We start from the raw sequence: 11,416 nt of genomic DNA, 5'->3' as shown, positions 1-11,416 counted from the left end.
AGAACTTATTCGATAGATTTTTTGACTAATTAATATTGATGTATTCGTTTAAAATGGTTGCAATAAAAAAAAAAGTTTTTTTTTATCGCTATATATTAGTAAGAAGAATTTATTATAATAGTTGATTGAAATAAACATAACTAAAATATGGATCAGAGGATAACATGGAGTCTAATAATTGCGGGCGTGATCGTTATTGCAGGCGCTGCGATTTGGGGTTTATGGTACCTGTTAAAAGAAAATCAAGGCCCAGAAATGAAAAAGAAGCTGAGGAAAGAACTTAATGAGATCGTTGAGAATGCTTCAGTTGATGCACTGGATGCATTCATTTCTCAAAAATCAAATGCGTTTATAGCAGACACAACAGCATACAATCAAGTGAAAACCGACGCAGCAATAACCCTTGCAGAAACCGACTTAAAACTAAGAAAAGACGAATTACTGAAGATTTATACATCGACTGATAAGACTAAAATTGATGATGTTGTTGTTACAGCTGGAAGTGATTGCCTAAAAGCTGCTCAAAAAAAAATTGATACCGCGATAGAAAAAGAAGCGAAGGAAATCATTAAAAATTTAATATCGAAAAAAATTAAGGATAAGGCTAGTAGTCTATGTGAAAAAGAGGCAAAATCTGCTACAGACAAAGACGTTTATAATCTTGTTGAACAAGGATCAAATGTTGAGAACACTGCCAAGGATAAAATCAAAGAAAAAGCTCAACAAGAAGCTACGAAAAAAGTGAAAGCGATTATCAATGATGAAGAGTGGCTTACTATTAAAACCGCCGTCCAAACTGAAGGTAAGAAAGCTCTAAAAGAAAATTTAGCCAAAATTACGAAAAATAAGAACGATTTGATCGACGAAGTTATCCTTATAACAGCCAATGTGGATAAGAAATCTTAACCTCTCGTGATATCGATAATAATTAAATAGAGTATTGTTACATTGACACGACATTTATTAAAATAGACACCGGTTATAAAATAGAATTCATTTAACTTAATAATATTAAAAAAAAAAATACTTTTAATCAGTTTATAAAAAAACAATGTCTGAACGATCATTCCGATTGCTCGATAGTCATTGACCGTAAGAACTATTGAGAAATTACAATTGATACCTTGCTTTAATACGCTATTCTGAAATTTTGCTATGATTTCTATCGACACAATTAATTTTGTGTGCAATGGTTATAAACTAATTACTTTTGTATCTATTATTTAGTATTTATAATTTGTATATGTTGATAATTTAATTTTGTCGAAAATGTACTTCCCGTCACAGAATATTAAGATTTTTGTAACATTTCCTAAAGTTTTAATAATTTACAATGCAATTCTATTAACATTGACAAATTGTTATTAATAATTTTGAAAAAAAAAATTTTTTCAAAATTTATAATAAGATAGATTATTTTACGATTTAGTATAATTCTAATTCCAACTTAAAACGATTTTAGACTCTTCTGAATTTCAAAATATTTAGGGGCCGTATATGTAGTCGAATTTTAATGTATTATTTAAAATGGTCTTATTAATAATAATTTCGTTTATGTTTAACTCCCTATTCATTTTATTTCAATAATAATTTATTTATTAATTAGATTTGCCATTAGTCCTAATATCTACGGATTTTATTTAATCATAAATACTATTCCAGAAACTCTGAAGGGTATATTCTCTGGAATCTTTAACTCTAAAGTAATGATTACTTGTAAAGAGAAGTGTTGCTTCCATTAATTGTACATGTGAGCACAAATAAAAAGGCTTTATGAAATAAAAAATAAAAAATAAAATGAAAATCATTTTCTATCTCATTTTTGAAAAATTTTTAGTAAATCCAAATCTGCATTTTTTAAATGCTCACAATTTGAAGTATTTTAATCTCATACATTTAACGTTCATGTTGTACATAAATTTATCAAAGTAAACTTTAAAAATACACTTTTCACAAAAATAAAGGGAGCAAGAAGAAAATCCAAATTTTTCGGGGTTTTTCAACAGGCTGTAACTTGAAGAAAAATGGTCGCACATGAAATGAAAAAAAAATCAAATTGAAGCTCCAAGTGTCTAGTTTTTGAATTTGAGTTCAAAAATTATTTTTCTAAACTTTTATTCGAGTAATCTCAAGAAATCGACCGAGAAAAAAATTTAATAAACATGTTTTTAGCTTGTATCACCTAACAATTTATCAGCCGTATAAGATAGCTATAATTTATCGAATTAATCGTCAAATCTATACAATTATCTTTAATTTAAGCTATAATTCGTTGACTTCTGAACTTTTTTAAAATTTCTTTAGTGGCTTTGAAAATTACAAAAAAATTTTAATTAACGTATTTTTATCATTTGTTATTGGTTTAGTTTATTTTGAATTATGCCAACGTCATAAATATGTCAATGTATATTATAAATGTTTTCTCAATCGTTTAATCAAGAAACGATTATAAGAGTTTAAATTGCTATCCTGCTAAGTTGCGATAAAAATGAATAGAAAATTTATCTTCTACATTTGTCAATTTAATGACATTAATGTAATTGTTCATTATTATTGCTAAAATAATTTTTTTTTCTTCCTTGTATAGTAGTAAGAAGAAGCGATAAACAGCTAATTGAAGTAACCATAATTTGAAAATGGATCAGAAATTGAAATGGAGTTTAATTCTCGCAGTTGTGATCATTGTATCAAGTCTTGCGATTTGGGGTGTATGGGCTCTGGCGACAAGCCATCGCGATAGCCAAAAGGAGAAACTTAACGGAAAACTGATTGGTTGGGTTATCGAAGCCTCTGATGAAGTAGTAGAAGAATTTGCTGAAAAAAAGGGAAGAAAAGTTTTAGAGGATACGGCCATAGTGACTGAGATCACAGGTGCATTAACCATAGCTGATTTTACTGATGGTGATATAACGGATATAATAGATTCAGTAGCAAACAGTGTTACAGCAAAGAATAAGCAGAAGATTACGGATCTCAGAAAAAATTCCAAAATAGGGTCCGTTAAAGATAAAGCTAATGCAATAAAACCAGAAAAGATTAAAGCTGCCGCAGAAGGTATTATAAAGGATCTAACGGTTAAAGCTGTCCAGAATGAACTTGAAGAAAAATGTAAAAGTGCGGCGAAATTCGTTACAAAAGATGCAATGAAAAATGTCGTTGAAAAGGGATTCGATGATCGAGATGACAAAATTAATATTAGCAAAGAAGCTAAAAAAGCTGCTATTAAAGTAACGGAAGAATTTAATGACGAAAAATTTACTACCTTGAAAGAAACCATCAAAGCTAACGCTAAGAAATCTCTTGAAAAATTGAAAGATAGCATTATAAAAGTAATTATTTACAGCGCTATCAAGATAACAGCCGGTGTATCAGAATAATCTTTCGTGATGTTGAAAATAAATTAACAGAGTTTTGTTACTTTGACAAAATACTTTTGAGAATATATTTAACGTAAAATGCAAAAAAAAAAAAAAAAAAACGAAGTTTATAAATAATTTTCTCGATTAATAAAAAATTAGTCGGAGGGTAATTACACCGTTGTTAAATTCTATATCACACTGTATTACTTCAATTTTGAAACAATTATCATGGTGTAGTGTGGTATAAAATTTAACATGCGTTTAGCACGCAACAACGGTTCAAATAGTCTTTCTGAAAGAAATATTGACTGTAAGCATTATTGAAAAATTACAATGAACCAAATTAAATTTATTTGCAATGACAATAAACTAATTGCTCTTAAAAGTACAATTTAGAATTTTTAATTCGTATATTTCAGTAATTTTGATTTGTTAAAATTTACTTTATTCAATTATAAAAAATTAATATTTTCGTAGTATGTGCTGTAATTTAGATCACTGATTTTGCAATTAAATATAAATTAAATTTGACGTATTATTAGAAGAAAAAAAAATGTTTTTTTTTTTTTTTTTTTTTTTTTCAAATTTCTGCAAAGATCAAATAATTAATTAAGTTTATTCCTTCAGTTAATAAAATCGAGATATTTAATGGTATTATATTGTAAGAAAAAAATTTTTTCTATGATCTATATTAGTAAGGAAGTATAATTCAAACATGAACAATAAAATTCAACAGGGTTTTATAATTTTAGGCGTGATTGTTATGTTCAGTCTTGCCAGTTGGGTTGTATGGCTCCTTGTAAAAAGTTATCAAATTGATTCCAAGACCCTGAAAGAAGAATTCGAAGATCTAGTTGTAAAAGCTTCGGCCGACGCAGTGAAAGAATTTGGTGGAAAAAAGGGAGACGAAGTTTCAGCTGAAGATGTGACTGAAATTGCAAGTGGACTATCTACCATTGAAATCAATATTGAAGATATTAAGAATGCGAAAATAGCGGTTGCAAAGTGTGTGAAAGAAACAGACGATAAAAATAAAATTTCAGAAGTTGATAAAGCTCAGGCCGTACATTTAGCTCTAAGTAAAGTAGCAACGGAGATTAATAATAAAGCAAAGATAGTTGCTAAGAAAGTGATGGTGAAAATGATTCAAGAAAAAGTGGGGGAAGAGTGCAAAAAAGCCGCGAAATCTGCTACAGATGCTGAAATTAAACAATTCTTTGAAAAAGGATCGAATAATGAAAGTATCGCTAAAACAGAAATAAGCAAGCATGCTAAGGAAGCAGCTCTTAATAAGGCTAAAAAATTACTCCAGACTCCAGAGTACACTATTGATAAAGTGAAATTTAAATCTGAAGCCAAAAAAGCTCTTGTAAATACAAAAGGAACTATTAAAAGAGATGTTATGTATGCTGCTATCTTGGAGGTGGCAAATGTTACAAAATAATCTCTCGCGATAAGCAAAATTTATTTTGTTGATTGGATAATAGGTCAATGCTAGCTTGATAGACCTTTCACGATCTTAGAAATTAATTAAAGGAATATTGTTACTTTAAAACAAAATTTATAAAAATAGACATTGGTTAATAATATTTGAAAAGGATGTTTTTAATCACTTAAGAAAAAGTTGCCGCGTGATATTTATAATTAATAGAGAATCAACTATAAATACTAGTAAGAAATTAATATCTTTGTGATGATTGTAATGTTATCAGGAGAAAAAAAAAATTTTTTTTTAAAATAGCTAAAAAGACGAATTTAATTATTTTACAAGTTCTAGTTGTGAAAAAAATTAACATGGACGCGATTCAAAGATCGGTAATGAAAACTTTTCCGATATGGCCGTATTAAAAAATTTGATAGTTTAAATCTGAGATTACATAACAATTTATATGGCTTGATAATCCATGTAAGGTCTGATATTGTCATGCGTGCCAATTTACTATTTTTTGATCAAAGTTAGTGTTGAAAACCTCCAAAAGGTGGCGCATGATCGTTAAATTCTCTCCTTAGAAGAGAGTTAAGTTTGAAACATTAAACGGAAAAACGTAAACTGTATTAAATAATAATCGATTTGTAATAACTAATAATGACCAAACCAAAAGATTTTTTGACTAGTAGTTGAAACTTTAAACTATCTTAGACTCTCTTGGATTTCCAAAAGTATTTTTGACTAATTACAATAATTATTATAGTCTAATATGTCTACCTTAACCTAATTTAATTTATTCCGCAAAGGTTTCATTTTTAAATTCACTATAAGTGGTAATCACAGCACGAAAGGTAGAAAAAGAAAAAAAGCAATAAATAATAAAAAAAAATAATAATAATAATAATAAACAACCCAATCCTGGTTCCATTTAAATATAATTTAATAACCCAAAAATATTTTTAAAAATTCATCTATAAAAATATTGTTTCCACTTATCCACGTAGTAATATTATAAATCCATATCTAATTTTACTTCTAATCCCTAATTACTAACAGATCTGCTTCCACTGCCACTAGATCGTCCATTTCTGTGTTCATGCTTAGTCATAACAGTGCCTTGCGCTACACCATAATGCTCATAGGCATCTTTTCCATAGACAGATCCCGAAGAAGAAGTTCCAGATCCAGACAACGGAGTCGATTGCATCGAATTGATTCCCTGAATCGTGTGAAAGCTCTGCATCACTAATTGCGAAGCCACTGACATGGTAAGTGGATTTGGAATTAGCGGCGATTGCTGCGCTAATTTGCTTTCAATCCGCCCGTTGTTGGCCAAATCCATCGTGGGAACCTGATTTATCAGAGGAGATTGAATTCCGTGGTCCCGATTCTTCCTCATCGGCACCTGGGGACTTTTAGGAGGCGACTGCATGTAAGGAATCATTTCCACGTTCAATTCCTTGGATTGGACTTCTTCCCACGCTGAATTCATCGCCAAATTTACATCATTGTTCGATTTGACCTCTTTGCTTGCTAAATCGACCGTCTTGTCTTGAATCGGTTCGTTAAAATCAACCTTCGTAGGAATTGGCGCGGAGTAAGGAGCTTTTGGAGCAGAAGATTGGTGCCCTGAATTCTCGGGTCTTACAATTACCAAAGGAGAAACTGCAAGATTAGGATCTCCATTGGGAAAGTTCGCGAATCGCGCCATAGTTTGCATTTCTTCGGCAACTTGCGGAGCGAAAGGGTTCCTCCTTTCGATGTTTCGCAATGAAGGTGCCCGGATTTTGAACTTCCTTTGCAGCTCGACTGGTGAGGTAACTCTGACCTTCTCGAAGGTGATTGGCCTTTCTGGGCTCACTGATTTCTTGATACTCGGACGTCTTTCGGGAAAATGGCGGCTCTGCATACTGCCGTTTTCGTCGGTGTCGTTTTCATTCACCGTGTTACTGATGTCGGGGAGCAAATCTTCCATGGCTGATTCCTCGTCTTCGTTTTCTTCGGTTATTGCGCTAGATTGAATCCATTCTCGAATTCGGGCCTTCTTTCGCGATCTGTCCACTGTTGTTTCGATTCCGTATCGCGTTAAGGTGTAGAGCAATTGGTTTTTTTCCTCTGGAGAACTGTGGACGCTGTACATTGATGGGCATAATTCGTTTCTTTCCTCGGCTCCACCTGAAATCAAAAGAAACAACTGTAAGTTAATTTTTAGATTACAAGGAAGAAATGGAGGATTAATAAATAAAAGTTAGTACCATTCATTGATTTTTCGGCGCCCAATTTTCCCAACCACCGATCTTCAAGATATTTATTAGCTTCCAATACACTAACAGGTCGCTTTTCTAAATTAGGTTCTAGCAGTCTTTTGAACATTCTCCGGGCTCGTGAACTAATTAATTGAAAGAGCTTCGGTTTTTTGGCAATATTTAGCGTCGATGAATGCCAATTCAAGTAACGTCTGTATCTTTTGTCATCCATTGCTGCTTTCTGCCAAGGTAGACAACCCGTCAAGCAAACAAATAATACTATACCGAATTGCCAAACGTCATGGGCTGTTAGTGCTCTAAAATAAAAGAAATTTTTTATTTTTTTTTTTAAATATGACATGAAAAATTTTTTTTTACAAATTGCCTTCATTAAAAATGTTAATTACTTGTAAGTATCATCTGGATCTACGTGCAAAACTTCTGGAGGTGAATATGGCAGCCATTCATTGTGCCTTCGCACAATAGTATTTATCCGTCGTGTTTCGCCAAAATCACAAAGTTTTATCCTCGAAAAGTCACTTTTGAAAACAAGAATATTGTCGAGTTTTATATCTCGATGCACTAACTCTCGGCTGTGAATATGATGAATCGCAGCGGCTAATTGACGGGCTACTTTTTTAGTGTGAAGTTCGCCGAGGCCTGTTTCTGTTACATTTGATGTCAAATCGCCTGAAATCAATTGAAATAATTTTATTTGACTTTTTTTTAAGTTTTTTCAAAGATTTAGAAGTCAAAAAAAAATTTAGCAATTTTTTTTATTGTAATTGTTAAAAAAATAAAAAATTGTTGAACGTCGGCTAATTTATAATACTAAAGTTATCCAACGTTTTTAATTTTTTCTTTTTCATTTAGTAAATTAGAACTAAAAAATATTTTCTAAAAAATTGCATTTATAATTTTTCAAATTTTTTATGAATGAAATTTTCAATAAAAATAATTCTAAAAATTTTTAGATGGCTAATTTTAGAATAATTTTTTTTCGACGTGATAATTTAAAAAAAAATATTTAAAAAAATTGTATTTGTATCAAATTCTTTTAATTATCATTATTTTTTAATAAAATTAGATAAGAAGTAGAATAAAAAAATATTTAGCGATAGTTATTATATTTTATGCAAGTGATTACTGTTCCAGATAATAATAATTATTATTCGGGGATGGTAATAGTTATAATCCCCGATTTAAGTCAATAATAGTTGAATTAGTATCTAAGATAGTAATCATTAAAAATGAACGATAGTAATTATTACCGTAAATTTCTAAGCAAGTATCATAAGTGGTTCGATTCCCAGAACCGGAATTGTTATTTTTATTTTTATTTGAGACCCTAGTCTATTTACGGTAAAATAATTTACAGTACCAAAAAAAAAAAAAAAAGAAAACTTTTGACTGCAATCGCAACATCTTCTCCCTCCACATTATATCGGAATACTCGAGTACTTACTAAGAGTTAACACAACATTCAGTTAATGCAAGCGCAAAAGATAGATAAAAATAAAAATAAGAGGTGAAAATAAAGATAAAAATGTTTTATTACCAAGTGGAGCATATTCTTGACTGAAAACATAAAACGCAGCAGTCTCGAAAGCAACGTCATAAGTTGTTATGATATTCCGATGTGCTGAAAGATGAAGGCCATAATGAAACTCTCGATAAAAATCAGTAATTGCTGTATATGCTTTCGGTAATGCCTTTAACGCCATTTCTGTTTGTGTACTCTTGTGTTCTGTTAGTAATATTTTTCCGAACCATCCTTCTCCTACTATTTGCAGTATATCGAACTCTTCGGTAAGATTCACCTAAAAAAAAAAAATAAATTAGACATTTTAAAAAAATCTTTGAGTATATTTTTAAACCAATGAACATGTGCACCCTCATTCATACACGTGATACTGATGAATGATTTAAAAACTTTTTTATGCGTTATTTATTGTGAATTTAAACAATGTTTTCTTCGCGATTCGATTTACATTTTAATACATCGTTCATTTTTAATTTATAAATTTATATCCGTAATTTATGTGATTTATACACATGTAAATTACAAAATTAAAAAGTAGTAGGTATAGTTATACTTCTATTTCTAGAGATAGTAAATTGCACGTAAAGTGTGTATCTAAATAAAGGAATAGGGTCACAATGTTGAAATACTTAGAATAAATTTTTAAATTATTGCTGAAAATCAGTACAGTCACGTCATTTAGTGAAATTTATTGTCTTTATACTGTAAAAATTTTAATATTCGTAAAAAAAATGTATCTTTAGTCTTACCAATATTGGTATGTAATAAGAAATTTTACTATCACTATTAATTATAAATCACAAGATTCAAAATTATTTGGTTAAAAATTTTGTTGTCACGATTTTTAAATGTGAAATTTAATTAAAAATGTTTTTTATTTCCTATTATATTTTTTAATTATTTTTACATTAAAGAATGATATTTAAATAAAAATTAAACACATTTTTTTTTTTAATTAAAAAATTAATTTATAAAAATTTTTAATTGAAAAAGGTCAAAGAAAATTTTATCAAATTTTATTTGGTCTTTTCTAAGACAAAATTTTTGAAGAAATTTTGGAACATACTAATCAAAATATTTTCTTTACAATAAAATTTAATTTGACCGCTAATATCACCAAAATTTAAGGTCCTTTAATAAAAACATTTTTGGAAATAATCATTAATTTTCCAAAAATTCAATTTCAAAAATCAAAATTTTATAAGCGTCAAAAAATGCAATAAAAATTTGTAAAATTTTTTTTAATCACAATTTTTCTAATCTAATAAATCATATTGCTAAAAACTTAAATAACATCAACATCAAACACGTAAAAATTGTAACCCCGGGAATTCCAAGAAGTAGTCGAGCCAAGATTACATTTATTTGAACCGGAAAGCTCTTGGTTTGTTACCAAAAAATCCATCAAGTAATTCGCAAAATAATTGCATTAATTTTCCAACAACTTAATCAATAATCAATAACCAAAAAAACCAAAATTACCTTTTCCAATTCAAATTCGCGTATTCGATGGATAGAACCGCCGATTGCTTTTTTCGTCAAACTCATTTTACCACAAACTTTTCTTCACTTGTTTATTTATCGTTCAAATAAAAAAATACGTGTCAGCTGAAAGCGAGCAAGACATATTTATTCGGCAATGATTTTTTGGACACGAGCCAAAGGGCAGCGTACTCTCCAGGATCAAGGAAATCACAGAGACAATCATCAAGCCATCTCTCAGAAACGCATCACTTTTTCTTCTTTGTCCTCTCGCTTCTTTAATTAAATTAATTCTTTACCAAAAATTCATCCCATACATTTTTACAAATTTTTTTTACCAAAAAAAAAACCAAAAAAAAATGCCACTTGCTTCTGTAGAAATTTTTGGTTTATTAAACAGTCTAAAATAAAAATCTATCTACATATGTACTCATATATATATCGACACATATCAAAATAGTTAATCATTGCCAAAATCGCACCACTTAAAATATTAGCGAGTGTATATGTATAATACAGTTGTTGAAATATTATTCAATGACACTATTAAAACAATAAACACCTTAATAATTATTAATAGTCTATTTACTCCTTCAATCACTTATACAATCACCGCTTGTAATTATTGTAATTATAATTATCAAATAGATATCTTAATTTCAACGGAACAAAATAAAAAAACAGACCCATTAATTTTCAAAATTAAAAATCAAATAACTCGCCTAATTTTATTTTAAACAAGATATTTCAAAATTTTGAAATTCCGCCAATTTTATATCTATTGTTGATGATTATGCTTCACAAGATATTTTTAATTCCTTTTGGGTCAAATAAAAAAAAAAAAAACCAAAATTATCCAAAAATTTTGAGAATTTTTATTTTTACTCAAAAATAAAATTTTGAAATATTTATTTTGGAAAACTTTTAAATTCTTGGATATTAAAAAAAATTTTTAAATTATGTGTGTGATTTTTTGGGTTTATTTATTTGTTTTATTTTATTTATCTGAACTGATAATACGGATATCGATGTATGTTGATATTTATAAAACAAATCTGGATGATATCACACGATTTTGGCTGTTGGTGCACTGAAACGTTTGTCTGCAGTATTTATAAAACATCGACCGGAAAGCGACTGAGCTGATTTTGGCGTCGAGCCGGTTTGTAAACCGTCGAGACGACGATCTGTACAACTAGACGTCAACGTTCACTGTTCCGCGAAGCCAGATTCATTATATGTATAATTTAATTTTCGGGATAAATAGCGATACATCGAATAAAGTTTGCGATAAAAAGTTTAAATCTTTCGTTATGAGTAAGACTGTTGGAGGTAGTGACCTCTGTGAAAAATTTAC

General features: G+C 29.5%; 4 protein-coding genes across 4 annotated transcripts; 3 read left to right on the top strand and 1 right to left on the bottom strand.

Moving 5' to 3' along the window:
- The first annotated feature begins 112 nt into the window (after positions 1-112).
- Positions 113-1,397, top strand: LOC141535550 (uncharacterized). Its single transcript, XM_074255531.1, has one exon. The coding sequence runs from the start codon at positions 148-150 to the stop codon at positions 904-906; it is 759 nt and encodes a 252-aa protein (XP_074111632.1). The 5' UTR covers positions 113-147; the 3' UTR covers positions 907-1,397.
- A 1,191-nt stretch (positions 1,398-2,588) lies between these two features.
- LOC141535551 (uncharacterized) lies at positions 2,589-3,885 on the top strand. The gene has a single exon (XM_074255532.1). It carries the CDS (start codon positions 2,637-2,639, stop codon positions 3,375-3,377), a length of 741 nt encoding a protein of 246 aa, XP_074111633.1. The 5' UTR covers positions 2,589-2,636; the 3' UTR covers positions 3,378-3,885.
- Positions 3,886-4,050: 165 nt separating this feature from the next.
- LOC141534858 (uncharacterized) lies at positions 4,051-5,944 on the top strand. The gene has a single exon (XM_074254456.1). The coding sequence runs from the start codon at positions 4,075-4,077 to the stop codon at positions 4,801-4,803; it is 729 nt and encodes a 242-aa protein (XP_074110557.1). The 5' UTR covers positions 4,051-4,074; the 3' UTR covers positions 4,804-5,944.
- On the bottom strand, positions 5,622-11,212 carry LOC141534857 (serine/threonine-protein kinase meng-po). Its single transcript, XM_074254455.1, has 5 exons — positions 10,060-11,212; positions 8,593-8,854; positions 7,442-7,724; positions 7,044-7,351; positions 5,622-6,963 (listed from the first exon to the last, which is right to left on the bottom strand). Exons 1-5 carry the CDS (start codon positions 10,123-10,125, stop codon positions 5,831-5,833), a joined length of 2,052 nt encoding a protein of 683 aa, XP_074110556.1. The 5' UTR covers positions 10,126-11,212; the 3' UTR covers positions 5,622-5,830.
- Positions 11,213-11,416: the final 204 nt, after the last annotated feature.

This window comes from Cotesia typhae, unplaced genomic scaffold (genome assembly GCF_013202065.1).
Source record: "Cotesia typhae breed Kobodo isofemale line unplaced genomic scaffold, CoteBio_Ctyphae scaffold_13, whole genome shotgun sequence".
Lineage (NCBI taxonomy): Eukaryota > Metazoa > Arthropoda > Insecta > Hymenoptera > Braconidae > Cotesia > Cotesia typhae.
Note: the sequence above shows the minus strand (reverse complement) of the source record. Positions and strands in the feature narration are given on the sequence as shown.